Below are 26,468 nucleotides of genomic sequence, written 5' to 3' on the forward strand. Positions count from 1 at the left end.
GGATTAAACTGAGCAATCTGCTGGAAGCTTTTGGTCTTTTGCAAACTGTACAGCATTATGTATACTGTAGAACAGCATTTCCTGCATATTTCCAAAATCTTTCCCAAAGTAACCTCCTCTTTTCAGAGAGTCTATCACTGAGGGATTACAGCAAGCCAGGAGAACAGAAATGTTTAAGACCTTGTAGTCTTTCAGGATTTCCTTTAGAGTATTTACTCCAGTGGTGTCCAAAAACAAGATGGATGAGCAATCTACAACAAGGGCTTGGAAGTCAGTTTGCTTAGTAACTAGTTGCAGAGTGGTTTCTCCGATGCCCAGTCCATTAGCAGTTGTGTGATCTCCCTTTTTCAGATGCTGCTTTTCCTTCTTCTCATATTTCTTCCTTCTAGCAACTTCGAGGTTAGGATCCAAGTTAGTCAACCTGTACAGAGACTTGAGGAAGTAGTCTTTATTTGCATAGTAAAGTGGGGCCTCAAAACGAAATATTTTGACTTTTGGAACAGAAGAGAGATTTTCATATTCTAAATCATCCTCATAAAAGTTGGTGTCTTGGATCTGACCAAGCAGGGCTGTCCGTGGCCTCTGTGTCCGAACAATGACGCATAACAGGGAGAAAACAATGCCAACCAACAGCCCTATTTCTGTGCTGATCAAGGCAGAGGCAAACATGGTAACAATCCAGACAAATGTGTCCACCTTATTCATATGGTACCGGGATGGCACATCTCGGAACTTCCTCAGGGCTCCTCGGAGGCTGACAATGATGATACAAGCCAGGACACACTTCTGCAAGGAGTAGAAGAGAGGTGCCAAGAAGAGCAGCACCAGCAAAACCACCATTGCACTAATTACTCCAGAGACTTGAGTCTGGCAGCCTGTAGATGTTTTGACAAGTGTTTTCGCCAGAGCTGCACTGGTTGCAAAAGAGTGGAAGAAGGAAGGAATGATGTTGCAGAACCCCACAGCAAACATTTCCTGATTGGCTTTGATAGAGTAAGCATATTTCTTTGCGCACATTTCAGAAAGGGATACAGTGAAGACAAAGCTGACTATGGCAAGAGGCAAAGCATCTACAGCGACTCTGAGCATTAAGTTGAAAGGTGGTACCTTGGGAGGAATAAATCCAGTAGGAATAGCTCCAGAAACACTGGATGCATACACTTCATTTAACTTTCCGTAGTGTGACACCAGTGTTGCCACAACAATAACTACTAGCTCTGTGGGAAGAGGAAATTTCAGCTTATGCTTATACCGATCTCCCAGTTCCTTAGCAGTAACCAGCACCAGGATACAAATAGCACTTGTGATGACATCACAAATATTAGCCTGAGAAATGTTCCGCAAAATATTAATCCAGGTAATAACAAGCATCCCATGCCCTTGGCTACGTGGGATTTTTATTCCAATCAGATACTTCACTTGAGCTGTTAAAATGGTTAAGGAAGCACCAGTTGCAAAGCCATCTAGGACAGCCTCAGATAGGTACATAGATATGAAACCCAGACGAAAGATTCCCATTAGAACCTGAGGAGACACAAAAAACAAACGAAACAGATGAGCCTTAAATGACGCTGCAAATAATTGCATGAAGATGGAAGAGAACTAGCTCGAGGCAGATAGCATTTGACAATTTGAGTCACAAAACAGGAATTATTCTTGGTGTTTCCAGTCTGCTTTTAAAACATGTGATTCCTTTTACTTTTGTGGGATACTACAAACTCAAGAAGTGAATGAGGAGTTTGATGGAGGGTCAGTCGAGCATTTTTCTGAAGTGACTCCTGTAAAGTGACTAGTCTGAATTTTATTTCCAGTGTAAAAAAAGCAGTGGATTAAAAGATGCTTCTGTTATACCAAAGCCAATTTTCCTTTTTTTCCCCCTGTCTTAAAGTGAATAAAGTTAAACCTTAATGGCCATTCTTTTGTAAAGAGAACTAGAATGACAACAGCTAAGGGTTGTGCCAACTTGAATAAGAACAGCTAAGTGCTTACTTTTTTGGCACTGAAGTGACTGTTATATAAAACAGCTTGTAATTTTAGCCCTGTGAACAGAAGGGAAAGTGGAGCACTGACAGCCTTTGTGGCATGCCTAAGGTCAGAAGTGTCAGAAGAAATAACAAACTTTCCCAGGATACTGTGCATAACTAGTTGCTTTGTCTTCCACTGATGAATTTGGAAAGTACAGCTTCACAAGGGCACTTTGGTATTCATAAATGTGAACTTAGTAAAAAGAAAGATAGTTAACTCTTTCTTAATTAATGTATAACTATAAATATATACACGATTACTAGGTAAGTATGTCTGTCATGCTTTCTTCTATGTTCTCTTGTTACCTTTGTGATAGACAGCACACTGGTAAATCTCAAAAAGTCCAGCACAGGTAATGTCTGAAAAGTAAGTTAGTCAATCTATTTACTCTCTTGTCCTTTCTGCTTCTGAATTATCTTTGGGCAGCAGTTCCATAGAACATCTTACACACTAGCAAAACACAGCAGCACATTCTCAACCTGTGTAGAAGTAGATGAGTGGGTCTGCACCTTTAATAAAGTGCCTAGAAACCAGAATTATTTCTCTATTGTTGAAGTACACAGCTACCTAGGAGTTTCCCTCATGGTAAGATCTGTATTGGATTCATGGTCCCACAAAGGCAGCAAGACCAAGATGCAGCAGAGTATCAAAACAGTGCTAATGGTGTTGCAGAAGACTTTTTTTTTTAACCTATGCCTGCTAATAGCCAAGGAAACTGCCTACCTCATGCATTCTCTGAGCTGCCTACCGTTAGGCTTCCTGGAGGAAACAGTTCAGGATCAAAGTGAACTGGTGTTGCATGTCTCATTGAAAGAGAATCAAAGCAAAGCTTAAGCCCTGCAAAGAAGCTTTAGGAGCTTCATACCTTGCCTCTGGATGTCACCTTGCCTCTGGATGTCAGCAAGAACTTACCTGGTACACTCCAGCTACAAATGTCAAGGCTGTAGCGATGCCAATAGCATAGCATTCTTTCCCACATTCAGCATTCATCCCTGCAATTGTGAGGTTGAAGGCAGTTGTGTTGGACTGAGTGTCATTCAGTAGAGAGACATCTCCCAAGGCTGGTGAGGCATCATCATTCAAGTCAAACCCAGCCAAGAGAAGTTCTCGATCCACAACTTGTCCTACCATTAAGCTTATCAAGCTGAAAATGCCAACTGAGACATGACGGGATGTGCCCATTAAGAAATAGATGATGTTGGCAAAGAATGATGTGTACAGACTATAAATGGGCTTCAGACCTGCCAGCAGTGAGTATGCAATTGCTTGGGGCACCAAAATTATGCCAATCACTAAGCCAGACATAACATCCCCCCAGATGTACTCTTTGCATTTATATTTGGGAAGCCATCGTAAAACAGGAAGGAAGTCCATGAGAAATATCTTCAGTTTCTGTGGGGTGCAGGAGCAGCTCTTTCTCAGTTTAGCTAGCATGACTTGTTTCCTGTTAATCTTGACATGAGTCTTTCTTTCCATGAGAACATAGGTAGAAGTGGTGTTTTCCATCCTGGTAGCCTCAAGTGGTCTTTCCATTGTCCCAGTGTTTACTTCATGTATGTGTTCCTGCAGTATGAAGAAAATAGGTGTTAGGTTGCAAGTCATGAAGCTTTTCTAGCACAGATACTTAATGCTAAAAGTTTGTCACCTGGTTGTGCTTTTAAGGAAGCACTGTCGCAACAGGAACACAACCACAGGGCTCCAGTGGTGCATAAGAAGTACATCTGCAGATTGACCCTTTCTTGCAGACATTTAAGAATAAATTCTATTGAATTCAGTTTGTTTTACTAATAAAAATCTGTGTTAAATTAATAATTTCCTTGTACAGCAAGTATTTCCAACAGCTCTTCCAAATGCTCCATTATAGAGGTCTCTGTGATCAAAGGCAGCACTTCATGGTATGAAATAAACATACACTATTGAGGTAGGCTAGTCATTGATATGGAACTCACATGTGGTATAGTGATTTGTCACTACAGGTGTCCTCAATGCACAGGAGAAAAAAATAGCTGGTAGAACCTGTAAAGCAGAGTTCTCTGAAGAGCAACAATTTAGACTTATGCAAACATTTGTACACAACCATTGATGTACTCTTACAAACTGCTACATAACACAAACCTATTGAATTGCAGATTGTTATGGTATGCCTAATTAATAACCATCTCCTCACAACTACCACTTTGGGAGCATATGGACCATGCACCATGATGGAATCTGTTTCCATCTCAGAAGAGTGCTATGTGTTAGTATTTTCAGGTTTAAACCCATCGTTACCCTAGTTTTTCCTCCAGCATCTATGATGTGACAATAATCCTGTGGGCAGCAGAGCAAGCACAGCAGTGTTTCCTATGGTTCTCCTGCATGTCAGTTTTCTGATACATAAAGACTGGAAAAAAATGTATTCTTCTGATGCAGGTGCTTTTGGTGTCTCTTGCCTCTATGAACACAACTTTTCACCAGACTCAATCTCTGCATTTTTACTCAGTTGTCAAATAAAGTTGATATTAGCTTAGTGTATTCATAAATCATTTAGGGGTAGGTGGGCACATGACTGAGGCAAAACAGTGTAACATGCAAGTACCCTGCCTTAAACAGTTTAAAAATAAAAGTAGGAGCAGGAAGGTGGAGAATGTCAAAAAGATTATGCCAAGTGGCAAATTGTGTCTTCTGGTTTGCAGTGGAAAGAAAGAAGAGACTTCCAAGCATGGATGCTCATGTGTAAACACTGATAAGGAAGACTCATTGACATAGAAAAAGAGAATATGTGCTAGGGCAACAGTATGCAAAATCTCTAGGAAAGAACTTCTGAAGTTCCTGGCCTCTCCCAGTGTCATACAGACAGGATCTCTGTAACAAAGATTTTGGTGCCTGGTGTGACATTGCAGTATAATGTCAAAACTTGTCTCCACTTACAAATAAAAACTGTTTCTTCTTTCTTTTAGTATCTAGCAACAGAAGCCATATCTACCCATCTCCTAAAACTTGAAGTATGCTCTCTGGCACAGTATTCTATTTTAATTATTTTAACAGTCAATAAGAGGTTTAGACTCCAGTGACAGAAGTAATCATTCTCTGTGTAAATTTCATACATTTTTGTTGTTCTTGTTGATAAGAAGAGTATTTTTATTTGTTAATGTTTGATAACACCCAGTTAAATTGTAGAACTCCAAACTGAGAAAAAACAAAGGTCTTATGAGTCCAGCTGGAAACATAATTGATATGCAAAAGAACAGATGTCCACAAGCCTGTAAGCTTTTGATCTGTAGCCCTCCAAATAGGAAGTGGCTTATTATAAAGTCGGCGGTCTATCCTGCTGAGAATTTTTGGTAAGATTTTATGAAATACATTTTGCCAGCAAATTCTAAATGATAAGAAGATACATATCTGTAATGAGTGCAAAAGTCTTAAACAAGTTTCCAGATATTATTGTAAATGACACAACATGATTTCTAAGGCCAAAGTTTAACTACAATTTGAAACAGGATGTTTAAGTGTTCCAGTTACATAATTCATAATTTGGTAAAAGGCAGAAATGAGATTCTTGTTAGAAATGTGTAGACTGATTGTTCAAGTAAAAAATGAACTGCATAGTAGTTAAAATATATTTTTAAGAATCAGTAGATTTCTGTCCATCCCTGTTACATTAAACAGTTTTCAGCTCCTACAGTATAATTTTCTTTATGTTTATAAGCAAGGTTTATTTCCATTATAAGCAAAAATTAGTTACAATTTAATGTTATTGTTTAGAAAGACTGATGCCTATTTGTTATCAGCAATGCCAAGTTTACTTTAGATGCTAATGTATTGTGTGGTTATGCTGGGCAAGATCTGCTTGGACAGGAAATAGGTTGGATCTAGTCTTTGTTAGAACAAAGAGGTGAGAAAAAAATAAAGTTATGACACCAAGATAAATATCTAAGAGATTATAATTATAAAATCTATCAAATACAGAAAGCTAGCAGCTGTAATAAAGACACCAATTTTTCAGATGGAAGAAAATTGCAACACTTCTGTCTTACCTAATTTAGTTTGGAGAATAAGAGGCTTGTGCTTCAGGACAGCAAGTCCTATTTGAATGCCACCCACTTCTAACAACCAAGTGTATTTAGACAGACAAGAAATAAATACTTTGCCTGTATTCCACTTACTTAAAATCTGGTGGGTACTTCAGTATTCAATGAGTGCTTTTAATAGGCTGCATAAAAAAGACTGCATTGGCTTCTGTGCAATAGGTTTGTATATTTAGTTGCACAGTTGTTATCTGCCTCTGTCTAAATTCACATAGTTTATTTGCAAATAGATTTGTGTTTACAAAAAAAAACAACAACCAACCCTAAACCATTAATATTCACATATTTTCCTTGTTTGTGCAGCTTCCTGAGGGGTGATAATAGTTTTTCAGACATAAAGTTATCAGGATATAATTTCTCTGGAAATCTTTTAAGAGGTGTTGTGTATAAATTGTAAGTTAGTAATTTATATCTTGGCTGTACTGCCTTACTCAGTAATCAGAACAGTAGGCTTTTGTAAAAGAAAAAAAAAAGAGCTAGTTACGAGGAAGTGTCCTTGGTTCAGCCATGACATAGAGCATGTATCTTTTAATGAGGTTTGATGTATTTTAGACAAAGGTCAAAAACTTTCCTGATAGAATAAATATGTTCAAGGTAAAACACGGCAAAGTGCTGTCAGGAGGTAATTTTCTTCAATTCCTTTTTTCTACTGAAAATAGGGCTTCCTTCCTATAAATAACCAGTAATTCTCCTAGATACATTTTCAGAATCTGTGTCAAATGAACATGCTAGCTATAAAACACTCAGCTCTAAATGAGATGCTGTTGGTTTCCAGAAACTATTAGCGTTTAGTTTTTGCTTTGATAACATAGTAAAGCCATACTCAGTAGTGGAAGGGACGTTGTTACCAACAAAACACTTTTCTGTGTAACCCAGGAATTCTTAGGCTTTGATGCTTGTAGCTCAGGAATAACTTAGTTGCTTCACCTGGGGGAAATGGGATTCCACCATGGCTGAGTGCTATTCCATGTATATTTGTGCAACTTAGTAGGGAGCTGTGAGCTTCCAATACTCTTGCCAGCTCCAAAGACAGAAGGATGGAGAGAGATCTGGCTACTCCTGTGCACAGGACTAGACTCCAGCCTTCTGATTCTGCCACAAAGATACTCCACCATCCTTCTAAAATGGTAATATTTCAGCAATATACAGGAGCCCTATGGGTGTCAGGGAATAGATTCCTCTACTGGTTCACCAAACTAACCCATTTTCAGCTTAGTCCATACTAAGTGGTTTAGAAGGAACAAGCCCTATTTCAGGCTCTCCCTCATATCCCAGAGCTTCCCAGAACATTTGCACTTCATTCAAGTAACCTATCAATTCAAGCTTCCTATCAATTGCTGAATGAGCTGTTTGTAGCAAGGATGTACAGATGAAGAAGCATATAACATAGAACATGTCTATTCATTGCATTTGACTTTGATATTGAAACTTTTTCAACTGTTTAATACAAGTGAAAGTTACTGGTATGCACATTCATATATATATGTGTATGATCCATAATGTTACAATGAAAAGTAATCTTGGTTATTTTTAATTGTATTGTGATGTTTGGAATCTTCAGAGTTAAGTTTTTTGAAGTTGCCTTTGACCATATGAGCAAAAGCAAAAAGGTTTTGCTTTTTTTTTTTTTTGTCCTACTTGAGCAGAACCACTGTCTGAGCCAGTCATTCTTTTAAGTTAAATGCAATGACTCAGTTTATCCTGTGATAAAGAGAAACAAAGCAAAGACCGTTTGAGCCCAAAAAATTGCTAACTTTCCATTTGGCCTTAGTCCCACCTTTCTTCCTGTCGTTTCACCATGCCCCTGACCTGACAAAAGCTCTCAGCAGGAGTGGAAACATTCATCACAATATGTTCAGTAGAACTTCTCTTTGCAGATTCCTTACAAGCAGTTTCTGCTGGTACACACATAACCATTCTAGCTGGATGCGTTGTTCTTTGTGAAACAGCCCAAAAAAACTTTATTCTGATGCATCTTTTTGTCTCCACATCCTGATTGTCCACCAGAAGATCTGCAGCTGTATGTCTGGAAAGCCCAAGAGGGTGTAAGCAGAGTGAGCCTGTCTCACTGTGCTAAGGAGATCTTTTAAATGCTGTATTTAGGGTGGAAATCAGACAATATGTAATGATTCTATAGCAGAATTTCAAGTGTAAGTTAGGATAGAGCTCTTCATACAGTTCATGCCAAGTGGTGCTTGCAATTTTCTCTATTTTGAGCTAGGGAAAATCAGCTAAAACCTAATGTAGGTAGAGCAGGTTTTGGATTTATCTGAAGTTTCATTGTTTTTTTTTGTTACATAAATCACAGGAAAACTTTAGGGACACCAGCTTAGTTAAGCATTTGATTTAAAACGCTTGTAGGTGTTTAGTTAAACTGTTCATGTTACTCATCTTCCATATGAGCAACCTTTTCTACCTGTAAGACACCTCTTTCTTAATCTCTAATGGCTACGACTACATTATGGTTCTAGTTTTGAGTACTGACAGAGTTTGAAAAAAATCCCTGGTTAGCCTCATTTGTTGTGCATAGATTCAGTGTACAGAGGCATGCTTGCAAAACCAGCCTTTTTTTCAGAAGAAAGTACCCAGAAGCACTGCCCCAGGGCACTCTGATTCTTTATCGTGGCATAAAAATCCAAGCCAGCCATTGGTTCTTTGGATGGACTTGAACAGATCTCGTTTAGCCTGTGGGACATGACTAGTGTGAAATAAAATACCCTGAAATGCATATAATATTTATTCAGCACTTACTGTTTTGGTTTATTAATCTGCTTTTGTTGTGCAGAATTACTTAGAAATGTCGACGTAACCTGAGTTTTTGCAAGGATGAAGTGAGAAAACAAAACAAGTGAAATGAATGTTTCTGTCTGTCTTTTCAGCTATATAGCACCAGGACCTAGATGTACTTGGAAGTAGACTTCAGCAAGGTGCCAGCAACCCAAGTCATTTATTTAAACACTGGCCAAGGAAGCTTTCAGGCTACAAAGAATATTACCATGTGTTTTTTTAGGAAAATCACACAAAACTTGATGGGCTCAATTATTTATATTTTTTTAAAATTATATGTGGCAAAATGTTCTGACTTCAAAGCATTTTTCTGTTGAGTTTCAATATTATGCTAGTCCTAAAGTAAAAAGTTAAAAATGGAAAAAATGTTGCTGTTTGTTGGTTTCTATGAGCCAGGAAAGACAAAATATTAGTCTTAAATCCTCTACAAACTAATACTACTATACTAAGCAGATATTCTGAGAGTCAAGCAATCTTTTAGATAGGTGTATTTCTAATTAAAATCTCCAATTTAGAACCTCTACTTTCAGCTATCAATCGAGCTAGTATTTCCAAGGCAGGTTAGGCTCTTTTCCACTTGCTTAGGCTCTTTTCTACTTGCATTCACCACAAGCTGTTATTTAATTCATATTTTCCTGAGGATACTCTGTCCAGTGTCTCAGTGAGTAAAATAACAGCCACTGACATGTAACAATCCCAGAGGTGGTGAGCAGGCTACAGCAGAACTCACACAGCCAGCCAGCAGCTGCTAGGCCGGCCTATCAGATCATCCTTGGGAATGATCAGACCCTGGAGATACATGATAAGGTAGTTCCACTGTTTCTCCAGGGGCTGGTTTTGTTCAGGGGTTCCAGAACATGCTGGCCAAAATACTGGCATCTGCTTGATGGAAAGACAGTTATTCTTTTGGAGAGTCCTAGGGCATGACCACTAAAAAGATATTTTCTGTGGGATCAAAGAACATTCCTAAAAATCACACTTCTTGTTTTTTGGAAAGGCAGCTAGTCCAAAGTGAAAGTCTGTATTTTTATTTTCTTTTTTTTAAGTCTTTCAGGACAGCTTTCTAAGACCTTAGCCATCAGTCACAAAGCTAAACACTAAACTCTGTTGTCTGCTCTGTTGTTTTGCTGGACTTTAGTCAATCAAGCTGTTGTACAGAAAAACTTATAGATATCCCATTTTCATGTCTTTTTCTGTTGAATTCCCTGGTATTTTGGGTTTACTAAGTCAGGACAATATTTTGGAAATCCTCTTTCATATTTAGTCACTAAGAAAATACTGATTTTAATAATAATTTAATACGTTGAGAACCAGATAAGCTTCATATAGGCCACTTTTTTTAAGTACAAATAAAAAATAGCCAAATGGCTGGTCTTGAACTCTCAGACCAGGGTTTGCAAGAAAGATTACTTCCATACCAGTTGCTGCTGACTACATGTTTTACAAACCTTTGCCCAGTATCTACCTTTATAAGCAATATTTATGAAAAACAGAATAATGAAAGCACTTAAAAAACAACAACATTGTGTAAAATAACTGCAAAGAGGCAGTTTTGCACCTTTGAAAACAACAAATAAAATCTGAGTTCAGAAGTGTGGGAGGGGACACAAATCTCTTACCTGGATAGCTTTTTGACAGGAATGTTCAGCTCTGGTTTTGAACGTTGGAATGAATGAAAGTCTCCAGTTAGGCACTGCACTATTTACATAAAGGATAATTATTAGCTAAATATTCCTCAAAGGAATAATGGGGAGTTATGGGATCTTGAGCTCGGTAGTGTATTATCATTTTTACTGCTCTGAAAACTTGGATATATATGCAACACTCACTAAGGATTTGAGTTTAAATAATGTGTAAGATTATTAATTAACTAATGTTGATCCAAAAATTGTGCTGATTTCAGGCTAGTACATCTCTGACCTTTGAAGCTGCTTCTTACCTGAGGTTTGATCTGGTTTGTGTATCCTCATCTAGCATTAGGTTTTGATTTTCCATAATCAAAATACAAGAATAGAACTGCAGTCCTGACTGAGATTTGTGCATTTTGTGGGTAGAATAAGTACTGTTCTGCTGAGCGCATAGGATGGGATTGCTGGAGGTCAGAGGTCCATTCCTACATGTCAGTGCATTAAAATCTCAAGTTATCTGTTGCTTTTGTACAAACCAAAGACTATAAAATGTGGGCAGATCAGCAGGACAAAGACTGTCTTTCTGTACATTCTTGTGAGGAATATAAATGAACTAATCCCCTCTTAATTCTTTCGGTAGGTGCAGACCTATTCAAATGACAAATAATCATCCATGTCCTCTCAACAAAAGTGATTGGTAATGTTTAATGGTTACTAAGCAGTGTAGATTAACAGATTGAGCATGTTGCTGGCACTCAGAGGAACTGCATTCAGTTAGCCTACAAATGAAGGGATTAGGAGATATGTATGCTTCTCAGCCAAGGGAAGACATGAACATGCATGTAGTAAGAATCTGAGATGGAAAGTGCAAGGACTGAGAACAGGCTGTGTTGCTGGATAGACAGAGATGGTTCAAGCTTCCCTATTAGCAGGAGTGCTTGCAGTGTGGTGCAGTGCACAATCATGTCTACAGAGGGCTATATTCCAGCATTGTTTTTTATCCCATTGCAAAAAGTTGCTTGATGCTCTTTAAGAATAAAAAGAAAACATGAAAATTATGGAAATTAAATGTCAAAACACCAGCATGAAGGTGGAATAGAAAGGGAAGCACATCCTACCTCTGTGATGGTCATGGATTCATAAAACCAGTGGCTGTTACCAAGAACTCAAACTTGGTAGTGGTAGTTGTGACATTCTAATCCCAAAAGCTAAAGAAGGTAATTTAAGTGTTAGTAAAATTCTCTTTCCTGCCCCTTTCCTGTAGCAAGTCTTGTCAAGCATTCCTGTACCTTTGCCATTCCCAAGGTAGCTCTTGGAATAAAAGGGAAGCAGTAGTGCATTTAATCCGAAATGAGTTGTGCACACTAGTGGCAGTAAGACAGTGTGTCTCGCTGGTCTTGAGCACCACAGAATAGAAGATGACTTTATTGCTTCTGTTAATTTCTTTTCAAGCCTGCAGCATCTCTTTCTTGAAAATGAAGTGACTTAAACACAGTCTCTCAAATTTGCTCTTTCATCCATTTTACTACCTAATTCTTAGCACTAAGAGTCATCTTTCCTAATGACCTCTTAAAATGTTCATGTCATCTGCTTCAGGACAAAAGCAACCTTGCCTACTCTATTCTCCTTTACAGCATGTTTCCAGTATTTGGCAACTGCAACTTCCAGTATTTTTAATCCTGGAAGTTGCAGAATGATTGGGTTCACTTAATATTTTTTTGAAAGAAACCTCTCGGCATCTCTCTCGAATAGAGCTTTTCCCAGTATAAGGCTCCTAAGAGTACTACAGGTTGTTTAGGTTATCAGTTGAGCACAGCATATAGATTTGGTTGTAATTTTGTTTTGCCTCAAGCGAACCTAAAAATAACACTTTCTGAAATTTTAAATTGTAATTCTGAACTATGTGAACACTGTTTAGGCACAGCTTCATTCAAGTGAGGCTAAAGGTCTCTGGATGGGACAATTGCATGTGGGGAAAAGATATGAAGTAGTCTTTTATTCTATCTCTAGGACTTGTGGAAATAATCTAGTTTTGAAGAAACTACATGCTATGATGAATAACCTTTACTTAACATAGAATCATAGAATAGTTAGGGTTGGAAAGGACCTTAAGATCATCTAGGTACAACAACCCCCTGCCATGGACAGGGACACCTCATACTAAACCATATCACCAAGGCTTCATCCAACCTGGTCTGGAACACTGCCAGGGATGGAGCATTCACAACATACAGAAGTACTGAGAGCAGAAGATTCTTCAGTGCTTCAATAATGGAGATAACAGTTCATACACCATAACGTGAAGCCATTCATCAAGGCTTCAGTCCAATAACAATTCTGCCTGGGCAGCTTCTGGCATCCTAATTGACTTCCACTGAAACTAGCAAAGCAGTACTATTTTCTAAAAGGACTGCCTTTTCATTTCAAATGCTCAACTGTGTATTTAAGAAACAATGGTAATTGGCCAAAATAACCCAAAGATGTGCTAGAGTGAAACACCTATCTTTAAGAATAGAAACTACATTAAAAAAAAAAAAGATGACCATTGACCAGAAGTTGAGACTTTATAGATTATTTTCCTTTGCATGACATACTATTTGTCCGTATGAACAGATGCCTCATATTAACTGGATTAAGAAATCACCTGAGGGTATTTATGAAATAAATGCTGTAAAGAGATTAAATGCATTTGACTTTGTTGTCATGTTTACTTGAGGATTTCAGAAGGTTTCAGAAGAATTTATGACATTACTATGTATAATTCATGTGTACATAACCTGATTATATAGTTAAAAATAATGCTAAATTAGTCACACAGGGATAATTAATTGTAGAATCACAGAATCATAGCTAAAAGTGTTTACATACTGGGTTACAATCAATAGCATCAAATCTTCAAAAGTACATAGTACAAATGTAATAGTCTTGTTTTTCTTTCTATGCAATTGTTTGAAATTCAAAAATTCAGTAAATTATAGAAATAGCACTTAAGCCAAATATATGCATTATTTAAAATACCCTCAAGCCTTAGTCTACAGTCTTACCTTTATACTATAGTAACCAGGTGATGTGCCTGAAAAGCACACATTTGGTTGCTATTTAATAGGAAAGATGGGAGCACTAAAAATAAGCATCCATTCTCCTAGAAGCCCCTGTGTGCTACACCTAACATTACTTCTCTAGCTATGGCAAATGTGCATTGCACCTAAAAATTACGTATATATGAGAGGGGAGAGACATTGTTTGTTCCTGCTGCAGGAGAGAAAGTTCAGTGCAAACGTTTGTATTCAAAACTGAATAAAACTGTCCTTTACTATGAATCCCTCTTGTTTCCCACTACAAACATAGAACCAATTGATTAGCACTTACCAGAGGCATAAAGTAGCTGCAGTAGTTCCACAACAGATTTCTTATCAGCACACAGTAGCACAGTTCCTCAGGAGCACAGCTTTCTGCAAGTATAGAAGTTCTGTTGTGATATAGTCTGGGTCTGTCCAATGATATTACTCCAATGGTGTTCACAGTGAGATAACATAAATAAACAGTAGCACTGGCAAAAATCTTTGTCCTATAGAGTGTAATCATAGGTAGAAGATAAAGTCATTACATTATAGGGGTTGATAATCTCTGCCTTCTTACTCATCCATGTTACTCTGTTTTAATAGAACCAGTGGCACTACATGGGGTCAAATAGTATTGCAGTCTTAGACAGTGTTGAGCTGTCATTTTAAAAGGATTTTTATTTAAATACATCATGGAGAGGGCTTGGCTAATGAATCCTAATTTCTAGGAAGACTTCTTGTACCTTCAGCTGCAATTGAGTATAATGGAGTTGAGTTTGTCTGCCTTGTAAACAAAACTGCCTGTTTTTTCATCCCTAAACAGCCAGAACTGTGAATCCAAAGCCTGCTTGTTGATTGGTTTGATATGAACATTGCTACTGATACTTGTAAATCTTAGAGGCAAGTTTACTGTGGCAAGGGTGGTCCCTCAGGAATGCTGAAGCTTCTTCACCCATTCCTTGCATTCATGTGTAATTGTAACTAGATATTCAAACCCCATTTCTATGTGCAAAGAAAAGATGAGGATTTCTTCCTGCATTGTTGTTGACGCAGGAGTCCCGGACAACGCGGAGACGATCAATGTGATCAAGCGATTGCCAAAGTTTATTCAGATACAGTGCTCTTCTTATAACCTTACCCCCTTATGTAACAGCCTTGGATACTGAGCCCTAATTGGTTAGTCTAGAGGTTACTATCGTTTACAGAGCTAATGTTTATAACTTGTTATAATTGCAATTAAATACCTTACTCTAAAAATACAGTGGGAAACTACAACCTTGGCAGAGATCATTCTCTGCACGTTTTCCGTGGAAAATTACAGAGGCCTAACAAGACAATTGACCTTGCTTATGCCTGCCAAGAATCTTCTTACTTTACAGTAATAAGGCTCAGAGTATCGGGATCGCTCACTACATGGCCTTGGCTCTTTAAGAATTCCCACCCGTTGTGAGGTAAAATTTCATGTTTGTAAGCACAGAATATAATTCACTATTTTTCTTATTACTGGAAGTTGTTTGGGGTGGGGGAAGAAAGAAGAAAAAAGGTTATACATGAACATGAAGACCATGGAGTGAAAGAGCTATCACTACCAGATTTAATAACACCCCACTAGCCTGAGTAATAGTGCCAAAACTAGGTTCTGAATAGAATTATCATCTTTCAGTTTGGAGAGACATATAGGTTTGCATTCCATTGAAAATTGTCTGTAAATGCAGTTGCTTAGTTTTACCTCTTTAATTGAAAGATGTTTTGCCATTTTTTATATGCAAGAGCCAAGAGCAGACACTGGAATGCCATTTAAAGAGCTGCTCTTTCCAGACTGGGTTATAGTGCTCATTTGGCAGTTCTGAAGCGTTCAGAAACCACTCATCAAAAATTCTGAAAGATTAAGAGCAAGACAGTGTATGACTTTGCCTTTTCATCATCAGAAGTTGTTAAACATCAGTAAATTAGGAAATGAACTAGGTATCATTTAGTGAAGACCATTTATATTTTTTGTTTTGCAAATAACTGATATATTTAAGTTTAGACATACAGTGGACAGGCAAGGACTGATAGAGAAAGACACACCTGAAAATACATCTGCCATGCATATAGATCCAGGAGCAGCTGTACTTGGTCAGACACCATGTGCTGGCTGTACTTTTGACATTAGGGAAGTACACCAGCTAAGAAATCTAGCTGCAAATCTTTGCACCTTTTTCAGTATTTTTCTTTTCTTAGGCTGTTTGTTAGTTGCCCCTTTGCATGCTTTTCAACACAGATCTCACCAAATGGAAACAAGTTTTGAGATCTGTAATTGGAAAAAGTTAAACATCTGATAGAAGTACCACACTGTGTATTAATGCTGAATTTCAGGCGCAGTTGCAGTGTGTGAGTGGTGACGATGAGCAGCCTGAGAGCTTGCAAGATGTACAAAGAAGACTAAGTAGAGCATTGTTGAATTTGGTTCTTGTTGTATTGGCATCATGGAGGGCAATCACTCCAACTCATTATTGTGATATTGCACAACAGTAAATAAGATGAGTCCTGTGCTGTAGTTGGATTTGCAGTATTTCTGTGTACAGCTAAAAGGCAAGAGAATAGAAGGAGCATAAACAGAAAAATAAAGATACGAAAATGGAGGAGTGACAATAGCAGAACTGTGAAATAAAACCAGTAAGTTATATATGTACCATGGAGACTTGTTACTGAAGATGCAGTATTAGGCTGAGTGCTTGAATTAGAATGCTGGATACATGCAGAGAACAGTTTTCCAGCTGTTTGGAAAGAAAAGTTCAGTGACAGCTTTCCCAGGTAGTGCCAAAAGGAGTTACGTGCTTGAAGTAAGCTGGTTTTAATACTTGTTCATCTGAGCATCTGAAAAGTCACCCTTTAAAATTTGTTATTGATTTAGTCTTCCTATCCCCTCTTGCCAAAACTTTTACTTATATATGATATCATTTGGAGTTCCATCATCAAGGACAGCATAAAAACAAAATGACATTTTTCTTGTAGCTGTGTGTTAAACAAGGGGAAATCACTTCCGTATATCAAACTTGGTCAGAAATGAAGGTATCCTCTCTCAGACCAGTTCATACATGGTGAGTGAGGCTACCTTTCAGTCACTGACTGAGCCTTTAAATTTGTAGTGATGAATCAATGAAAAGCATTTTCTGCTACTGGATTCACCTTATCATTATTTGATTACTTCCCTTCCTGGATTAATGTTGACACAATAGGTCTCAACAAGGGATCATAACAAGATCTCACAACAGTCTAAATTATCCATGCCTAGATGATCTGATCAGATATATTCACATATCTGGAGAGGCTAGATACTAAAATGCCTGATGCCTTTTCCTAAATCACTATTCTTTCTTTGCTTGTTTACCCTTTTACATCTGGAATTTGTTTTAAAAGGGGAAAGTGAGGGGGGAAGAGACACAACAGTCTTAACAATATTTTCCTAGCAAGCTAACTCACCTTGTCACAGGAAGCTGTTGATGCTTTGTCTGCCTCTCTCTTTCTTCCCTTCACACACAGCATGCTCATTGCTGAGAGCAGGACTGAGGCTGTGCTCACAAAAGCAGGCTGAGTAAGAAATGGAAAATCATAGGCTGTGATTAGCATCAGCTTGAAGGCATTCATTGTTTGCTTGCACTTCTCTGCATGTGAGTTTTAGCCAGATCACAACAAGGATTGTGTGAGTTGCTTTGAAAGGTAAAGGTCAAATGATGCCAATTTCAAAGAGGAGAGAAGCTAATTAAGATGCCGTATAAATCAAAGTAAATTCTATTTTTATGTATTTAAAAAATTAAAAGATTCAGCTGGATGCACAGTCTCCTGGCTGGCTTGTAGAAGAGGCAGTGATTTCCAATAAATCGCAGATTATGTATTTTGCATTTTTGAAGCCAGTTTTTTCCTAAACCACAAAGATTCATACCCATCCTTCCTTTTGCGCATGTATCATGCCAGTTGATTGTGTGGATGGATTAACTGTGACAAGCTCTGACATCAGCAAAGGCTGGATGCTGCCTGGCTGTGTGGTTTTGTAATGCATCCTCCCATTACTGCTGGGCAGACTCATTCACGCTATAGGGTGAGTGAATTATGCATCGCATGGCCACAGCATAGACTGAAGTCTTCATCATTGTGCTTCTGTGCAGAAGCTGTGCCATAATTATAAAGCAAGCAGATTTTCAGCTTACACAGATGGTATAGCTGAGAGGCAAATGGAGAGGAGTATTAATGCTAACAAATACGCCCAAAGTGCTAAAATATACGAGTTCTTTAGCATGGGTCCAGTAGTTTGGCCTTGCAGCTTTGAAAAAGCTTCTGGATGAGGTTTTTGGTCTGCAAAGCATGTGGAAAAGCACAGGCTGTGTTTTGCCTAGGGACTGACAGAGAGGAAGAATCAGTGTTCATGAACCTGCAAAAGTTAAAGTGATTGTAGTTGTTTTGGGATATGGGAATTTCATGGAAGGGAGCTGATTTACCCTGTCTGAATGATCATAGAAAACAAGAGCTAGTGCAGCAAGAATATGATAGGAGCAGCTCTGATGTGAATGAGTTCTGTATTGCCAGTTTCCACTAAATTCAGAAGGGGGAAGTGTTGTTTCTTAATAACCCAGGAGCCTGCTGATTTCGTAGTTATTCATTAATGATCTTGTGCTTAATCCTGAAGTACCAGTGTGGGGGGTTTTTGGTTGACGTTGAAGAAACCTGGAGCAGTAACTGCTGAGAAAGTAGCCTCTGGAAAGGTGAATGCTAATGAGGGCTATTCTGCCCTTCTTGTACTCTGAGGCATTATTTCCATAGTGCTTACAGTCCTTAGGACCTGCTTTTAGGGTCCTGAAGTTTTTTCAGTACTCAGCAGAACAAGAAACTTATGCAGACAGTGGTTTTGGAGCAAACAAGGTCTTTGTAAAAGCCTGAACTTTAAACTGGCTTAATTTCATTCCTGGCAACTGCAAAAGTAAGTAAAAAACCAAGGAGGCAGGATCCTTTTGTGTTGTAAGAGGCGCTTGGAGGGCAACAAGTTGCCCTCTTGGAAAAGATAAACTTGCTGACATATCCTATCCAGAGCTTTTGATCTTCATCTTAAAAATGCTGTGCTCACAGCTTGTGTGCTTCTTTGTCACTTCAATGGCCTGCTCTTCTGACTAAAGAAATGAAAGTTACTTCTGAATACAGTTCCTTCTGGAGGACCTGGTAGTAGCATGAATTTGAAGTGGTATAGTTTGTTGGTGTTTGTTCCTATATCTTTCCAGTGAACATCTTGGCCTTGGATGCTGAGATCCTCTATAGGCTGGATGGGCATTTGTGTCTGTTCTGGAGTTTATGATCCTTAAAATGGCATTATGGGCTCTAGAAAGGCAGTGAGCAGTTCCTTGGGACTCTGTATCCAAGAGCGCTTCTGATAGCAGTCACCTACTGCAACAACTGTTTAATCTTGATTTACTCTTAAGAGGGGGAATTTAATTATCATGCATACTTATATTCATCAGAATAATAGTGTCAGTGCTGCCACTGGTCCATGCTGTGGCACCATGGGCAAGGGAGTGTATGTTTGAAGAAACTGCAGTTGTTGGTCAGGCACATAGCTAAGCATCTCTGTCAAATGGGTGGTGGTACCTAATACCATTATCTCAGGAGACACCATAGCAGGATAGTATCTTAGACTACACTTTTACTTCTGTCTAACACTGTACACAGAAAGCTTCCCATGGAGCAGCAGGGTCATTTTTAGGTGACTTCCTCATGGAGTGTTCCTTTCAAGTCTTAAGCTGGCCAATACCCTGCTGAAAAATGTTGTTAAAGTGTAATTTGAACCTCTCCTCTGCCAACACTTTCAGTCAGTTTTCTATCCCTGTTTCTTGACTGCATTTGCTCTAGGGGAGCAATCTTTCCCAGCGATGAGGATGTAAACAGCTCTGCTGCCTTGGAAGTGGTGTTAGCCAGCCAGTATGGCCAATTTACCAGAAGAGAGACTGTTCTCAGACATTGGTAATAGCAAGCTTCTGATGTGCATGGTCACTGTGTCTACCAGAAATGCAAAGGGAGGCCATGCTAGCTGAGTCAGAATGTCAGGATGAGAAATTTTGTTCAGTACATTACAATAAGGTTTGATGAACTGAAATTGAAGTGTAATCAGAGATACAGTACTTCACTGAAGATTACTCAGAATGGATAATAATGGATAATAACAGATACTCCCTGACTGTTTTTCTTACTCTCTTCTCTGTAGATATTTGGTCAAATGTGTGTGTGTGCTTTCCAGGATGTGCAACTATACTCCTGGATAAAATCAACTGAGGGCAGAAGGAAAACAGCAGATTCTGGGCACAGGGAGAAAGCTGTAGCTGTAGGCTAAGGAACAGTGTAAGACAGGTGTGCCAGCTGGATCACATGTGGCTGTGATGCATGAGGATGGCAGCCAAAACTACTTTATCCCTGCCCTCCCAAAAGATTTAAGTTTGTAAAAGGGAGTAGGCTGAAAGTGGCATGAGACAACCATGACAAAGGCTGGTAAAACACTTCACCAGCAGGCAGCAATCTCTGGAGTATAGCAGCCTCAGGCCTGGGGCATATAAGAGCATTGGTGCCACAATGCCAGTAAACACGCTTTAGTGTAGCTGCTTGTTATAACTGAAGATGGGAAAGACTTTTTCTGGCAAGTCTTCCAGAAAAAGACCAGGTGAGGAACATTTGAAAGCCAAGCACAGACAGGACAGCGATTCCTGTTCCACATCAGAAATACCCAACAGCAGTTCCAGTGTGGCAAGTACTCAAATGGATGGCAAGGACCTAGCCTTTGGCATGTTTATAAATTAAGACAGTAGTGTCTAGAAACTAAGACTTAAGGGCAGAGAGATCACAAGAGAAGCAGTCAAAAAAACCACCAAACCAACGTAGAAGGCTATAAATGTCTGTGAGTTTGCTACCAGGAGCCCTACAGTACTGCACCAGCAGGTCCTAGATCAGGTGTTCAAAGCTGTTTTGAACAACTTTGACAATGTCAAGTGGATTTATTCTGGGTCAGGGTAAATCTGCCTGTAAGAGTTTTGATCTAGTCTTTAGTGTCCTAAAATTACATTTATAGCACTCCTTGTAACAGCCTACCAGTTGAGCCAGTCTTCCTCATTAAGAACGTTTGTAAATACCAGCTTATGAAGGTCCTGCTGTGCCTCACTTGCATCAATCACCATGGCTTCCAGATACCACATGGCATGCAAGCATGCAACCCAAATAGTAGTGATCCTGTGCAGGTTATAAAAACCTCCGTGAATTTCACATCAGAAGGGTAGCATAGGTAAGGATGAGATCAAGATCTGAGCAAGCAGAAATCCTGTTAGTCAAGCAATTATCTTACTGGTAGAAGCAATACTGCTTAATCCATTTGCAAGCAAGAAGAATTTCTCTTAAAGTGACAGATCAGTCGAAGGATGTAAGAAGTGCCTCTGCACCTACACACGTAAGACAGGATCTCACATACCATCACCTCAGTTGTGGCAATGGCATTCTGGTTTGTATGTTTTGCTTAATTGATACAGGAAGAAAAATGTAGGTGTGCTGGGACCTTAAGTGTACATACATGAGATAGAAGGCCTATTTATCTGTATATTTTCATGCAGTACTGCGTAGACCTTAGACTGGACTTGGAAAACACTTGTTGATTTGCTATTACGTAAATGGTTATTAAGTTTTTACAAGACAGCAGAGTTAATCATTCTTATGCTCCCTGACTGTAAGTGTGCATGTAAGCAAATATTTCAGTAGAACACAGGGTACAACTGGAAATAGTTAATGGATCTGAGGGAGAAGAGCTACCTTTTGCAACAAAATATTTGTCTTTGAACTTTGGAATAGGACTGTCAGGACTTTTTTTTTATTTGTTTTTTATAGCCGCTGTCTCGGCCAGAAGCCCCCCTTAGTTCCAAATGTCCATTGTTGAGTTCAAGACTAACTTCTAAAACGCTCTTGTGGATACTAAAGTAAATATCTTTCTGCTACTTTCTTCTTTCAGAGTTGCACCATTTCATCTAGCAGGAATTGTAAGCCCATCAGTGGCTGCAGACATGGCAATTCTGTCATGGTGGTAGGACATAGATAAAAGCTAACTTGAGGTCTTTGGTGAAAGAGTGTGACCATGCTGGAGCCAAGACTGTGTGCTTGGCTGCGTCACAGATGGTACTGGTACAGTGGGCATAGCTTACACTTACATTTATTTTGCCTATCATGTTTTCCTCTTCTAGGTCATAGAGATGTTGATGGCATTTAATCCTCCTCAGGTTGCACAGTTCCCATCTTTATTCACTAGGCAATTCTGTCTGCCTTTCTTAATTCTCTGAGAACTTCAGACTTGCTTTTACAATTCACTGAAACATTTTGTTGGCAAGAAAGCACAGAGGAAAAGACTCAATCTGAGAGGCTCAGAAGTGCATGGGGCAGGACAGAAAGAAAGAAGTTGTGAATCACAGCAGAGCCCAGTATTAATTGAAGAGATCTGCTAACTGCCCCATTCTCACTTGTTATCCCATGTGCCCAGCATGCCTTGCTAGCACTGATCCGTTACAGCAACTGTGATTGCCTCCTATCCTTCCATCATATCTAGGACATTGCATCTGCTTTCCACCCAAGCAGAGACAAGGTGCCTAGGAAGAAGCAGACAAAAAAGCAAAGCAGATCTCAGGCTACGCTGTAACGGAGAAATTAGGTGTATACTCTGGTAAGGCTGGCAAGACCCTAATCAGCTCACCTGTATGACCAGGGCTGGACTGACCCCAAGGGTGCTTACAAAGCCTTTTGCTCAAGGCATACTGAGATCAGAATTTGGGTGGCGGGCCAAATCTTTGGCTTCAGCCAAAATGCAGTAAGTCACATTACCAGCATATTGCCAACAGAAGTTCATGTTTAATTCCTCTTAAGCAGTTCATACTGGCAAAAATTCTCCTGCTCTGCTGGATTTCTGTTAAACCAGTTCACAAGTTCAGAGGTTATGGGAAATCATAAACCAGCCCACATAGTACATTATGTTTGTTTTCACTGGATAGAGACAAGAGAATCAGGAATTTAAAGTGTATCTTCAAGTGTATCACAGATAAATTGCAAATAACAGATTTCATCCCCGTGTAAAAGAGCTTCAGTGTCCCCATGCAGATGCTGGCCCAAATTTTACTACCATTGCTCCTGCAAGATTCACTGACACAAAGGGATGCATCATTGGGCTACTCCTATGTCTTTGAACACATGTATTCAAAGCTAGATAACAGGATGGCAGCCTGAGATCCTGGGAGTACAGTGTTAGCAAATGCTGATAGTGAAGTAAAAGTTACAGACATTGTGTACACAAAATCAGCATTCTCTGAAAGATACAAATCCGTACAGCTAGACCTACATACATTAGGAGTGTTCCTAAAAAAGCTATATCATGTATTGCAAATTAAGAAAACGTTAACAAAGACTGCAGATGAGACAGTGTGGAAACCAGCTGGCCTAACAATAAGGAATCAAATGGAAATTGAAAAACAGCCAAGATAAGTCTGGGTAAATTTCATTTTTGCAAAGAGTTAAAAACCTTAATATCATATTCATTTCATGTTAAAACCTCAAAATCCAGCAAGGAAGCTCATTATATTGCTTCTGTTGCCACTGCTGGAATAGGTAAAGGGTATGGATTATGCAAGAAACATAACTTGCTTGTGATCGCTTTAGAGGAAGAAAGTTTGTATGCAGTTCCAAGAACTTTAGTTACCTGTAAATTTTGAGAGCCAAAAGGCAGCAGCCATCTGACCCCTCATCTGCAACCAAGTGCCACCTTTGCTGTAATATTTACATTTTTACCTTTTATTGCTGGTATTCTTTAGAGTGATGAATGGAAAACTTCACTACAATTTTACTGCTTTGGATAGCCTTATGGATCGCCTGTGGGAATATAAGCTAATTCCAGGTAAGGACAGCTCCATACATACACAGCTTGTCACATCTGTTTGCCCATATTGTGTGATCATCAGAAGATTAGTGGAGAGCTTTGCCAAAGCTGATTTTGATAAAAAATTAATTCTTTTCCTACTTGCCTTTACCTCATGGCTGTGTAAATGTAAACAGTGTGAGCAAAATACTATTACAGAAATTAAGACAACACAAATGGTTTTACATTGCTTTCTACAACAGTTTGAGATATATGAATTGAGAAGTGAGATCTCTTGAAGAGGAGAAAGCTTTGGACACATTAACATGTACCTGAAAGAGCCAGAGAAGCAGATACTCAAATTATAGCTTCCCTTGAATTTCTGCAAACATCTGCTATTCAAATTTCTCTCTGAGCCCTGAATTTATGACGCTAGGTGTTAGTTGATTGATTATGTAGCTATTGACAAGTAACAAGGATGTACAATCTCAAATCTGAAATATTCTTGGTTGGGACATGTAGAAACAGGAAAGAAAGCCTGTTTAATGATGTTTCTTCATTAACAAGTTTGTTTCAAATAATGCAATAAGCCCTTTGTTAAACAAAAGGAGATGACATTCACAATAAAAAGGAGACCAATCTTCTCTCTTTTTAGGATTTGAATTGATGGGGAATCCATCAGGATATTTTTTAGATTTTGAAGATAAAGAGCAGGTAATAAGATGGAGAAACTTAATTACATTTCTGGCCAGCAGATACATAGGTAAGTTAAAAAAAAAAAAAAAAGGAAGAAGAAACAAGACCAAAAAGACCTGTTATTTTTTCTGTTGTAATCCATTCCAACTAGCTCAAAAGGTTCTGTGTATTGTGATAGATTTTAAAATCCTGGATTTCAGCACAGAACAGGAAACAATGGGATAAAAGCCCACTTTTTTTATGACCCATTACAACTGCCTAAATGAGTAGTATGTTCTGGGTAGCACATTGACCTGCCTCTGATGACTGGTTTTTAACTTCATTATGTTGTTGTGGTTGCAAACCACCAGCTTGTGCTAGGACATGGTAACCTGAGTAATTCCCACATGGCAGCTTCAACTTTCTATAATGAATCAGAAGCCTCAGTTTGAATTCAGGCTAGGTAAATAGCCTAACCACAAGGCTATAGTTCACATCATCTCCCTCTCACCTTTCATCTTTTACAAATATTGCTGCCTTTCATTGAAAATGAGAGGTCATTTTGAAACTACCAAAATCTCATTTCCCCCATTATTGAAAATAGGTAATTTTTATATCCTGTTGTTACTGTGGGTGCTGAACCTCACCTGCAACCCCAGTCAATAAGATTGTCTGTATCAGTGACTAATTAATAGGATTGTCTGAATATGCAGCTCACTGATAAATGAGGTCTTTCCTACAGATAGGTATGGATTGGAGCATGTTGCTAAATGGAATTTTGAAACATGGAATGAACCAGACCATCATGACTTTGACAATGTGTCTATGACAGTGAATGGTAAGCATATTTTGGAGCACTTAACTGGTGTAGTGAAGTGGGACAGGTTTGTGAGTTGGGTGGAAGGGTGACAATGAGAAAGGGGAGATACTGGCAAAGAAATAAGGTAGACGGGAGAGAGAAGGAATCTGAAAGTCTGTTTTGCTGACTAGACTTTGTTCCCTGCTTGGGCATCAGTATAAATGCAGGGATAGCAGAACAGGGAAAGCAGAACAGGAATTACATGAAGACACAGTTTGTTATTTGTATATAAGTTAAGGTTATTGAGGTAAGAAGGTAGAGTGTGCATCTGTTCATGAATGCAGCAGAGTTTTCAATATCTTTTCATGTTGTCAGTTCCCAGGAAAAGAGTAGCCCTAGTTTGTGAGGTCCTGCCAATAAATGCAATAATACTTATAACATTTGTTATTTTAGATCAAGAATTTGAGTTACCATCTCTGATACATGCACTTGCTTGGACTTTAGGGTTCCTCAACTATTATGATGCTTCCTCAGAAGGATTAAGAGCAGCCAGTCCTCTACTAAAATTTGGAGGGCCTGGGGATTCTTTCCACCCCTTACCCAAGTCACCCATGTGCTGGAGTCTTCTGTGTCATTGCTACAATGGAACTAACTTCTTCACGGGGGAGAGTGGTGTAAGGCTGGACTACATCTCTCTCCATAAGAAGGTCAGTCCAAGATTTCAGTTTAAGGCTATTTTTTTTTTCATCAGTTCAATCCAAGTTACGTTTTATTCTTATTTATGAAGTGGATTTCTAGATGAGTGTGCAGCATAAAGCAGGAAACATGGCTACCTATTCTAACGAATCCCTGAAGATACTCAGCTGCAAATTTGCCATTGCTTAGTTCCCAGAGGGAAATAATCTCCTCGACCTCTTTTCCATTTTATATGGAAACAGCACATGCTGTAGTGAATTAGGTAAAAATGCTAGCAGCTTCCCAGGGACCCCAGAAACATGTTTTCAGAATATGTTTGTATCTGTGTTAAGTCACTTTCACTAAGCAAGTATGAAATATTGTTGCAGGGAGGTGGGAGTTCTCTCTACATCTTGCAACAAGAAGTGGAAGCAGTTGAACAAATTCAGAAGTTGTTTCCAGATTTTGCTTCTGTTGCCATATACAATGATGAAGCAGATCCAATGGTTGGATGGTCTGTCCCGCAAGTGTGGCGAGCTGATGTGACCTATGCAGCTATGGTTGTAAAGGTAACTCACTTCACTGACAGTCTTGTATGGTCTCCTGATGCATTAACGCAGTTGCAAAAACAAACTTACAGTCAATTTTTAAGCAGCTCCTCAGAATAACAGATTCAGTAAAAAGAGAGCTCCATGTTGATACAGCTGCTATTTCCCTGAATAGTCTGGTTTCAGTAGCTTTATTTAGCTTGTGTTAGGTTTTTTCATCTTCCCGTTAAAAATCTAACAAGCAACCCCCCTGACAGCCGAGAACTAACCTTCTATGTGCTGGAGAATGTCTCAGATACTTTATGCTGTC

The 26,468-nt window shown here is 38.9% G+C and overlaps 2 protein-coding genes across 4 annotated transcripts in view; one reads left to right on the forward strand and one right to left on the reverse strand.

The window, feature by feature from the left end:
- Positions 1–26,468, forward strand: part of IDUA (alpha-L-iduronidase) — a 43,784-nt gene that overhangs the window by 6,358 nt on the left and 10,958 nt on the right. For 2 of the 3 annotated variants that reach the window (XR_004081371.2, XM_031054354.2), the window contains exons 3-7: positions 23,418–23,500; positions 24,117–24,224; positions 24,879–24,974; positions 25,389–25,642; positions 26,000–26,179. Coding sequence is in view for 2 of the 3 variants with exons in the window: in XM_031054354.2 (XP_030910214.2) it covers positions 23,418–23,500; positions 24,117–24,224; positions 24,879–24,974; positions 25,389–25,642; positions 26,000–26,179 (721 nt within the window). In the remaining variant the exon portion in view is untranslated. The remainder of the gene's footprint in view (positions 1–23,417; positions 23,501–24,116; positions 24,225–24,878; positions 24,975–25,388; positions 25,643–25,999; positions 26,180–26,468) is intronic. The other variant, XM_005154876.3, reaches the window with a different exon arrangement.
- On the reverse strand, positions 4–13,954 carry SLC26A1 (solute carrier family 26 member 1). Its single transcript, XM_005154875.3, has 3 exons — positions 13,877–13,954; positions 2,938–3,588; positions 4–1,524 (listed from the first exon to the last, which is right to left on the reverse strand). The coding sequence occupies exons 1-3, from the start codon at positions 13,883–13,885 to the stop codon at positions 4–6; spliced, it is 2,181 nt and encodes a 726-aa protein (XP_005154932.2). The 5' UTR covers positions 13,886–13,954.

The sequence above is a fragment of the Melopsittacus undulatus genome, chromosome Z (genome assembly GCF_012275295.1).
Source record: "Melopsittacus undulatus isolate bMelUnd1 chromosome Z, bMelUnd1.mat.Z, whole genome shotgun sequence".
Taxonomy (NCBI): Eukaryota; Metazoa; Chordata; class Aves; order Psittaciformes; family Psittaculidae; genus Melopsittacus; species Melopsittacus undulatus.

Excerpts from the sequence above, each read along its gene's own strand:
- SLC26A1 (XM_005154875.3), bottom strand. Across the intron at positions 1,525-2,937 it reads TTGTAGCTGGAGTGTACCAG|GTTCTAATGGGAATCTTTCG; the intron begins GTAAGTTCTTGC and ends GTGTCTCCTCAG.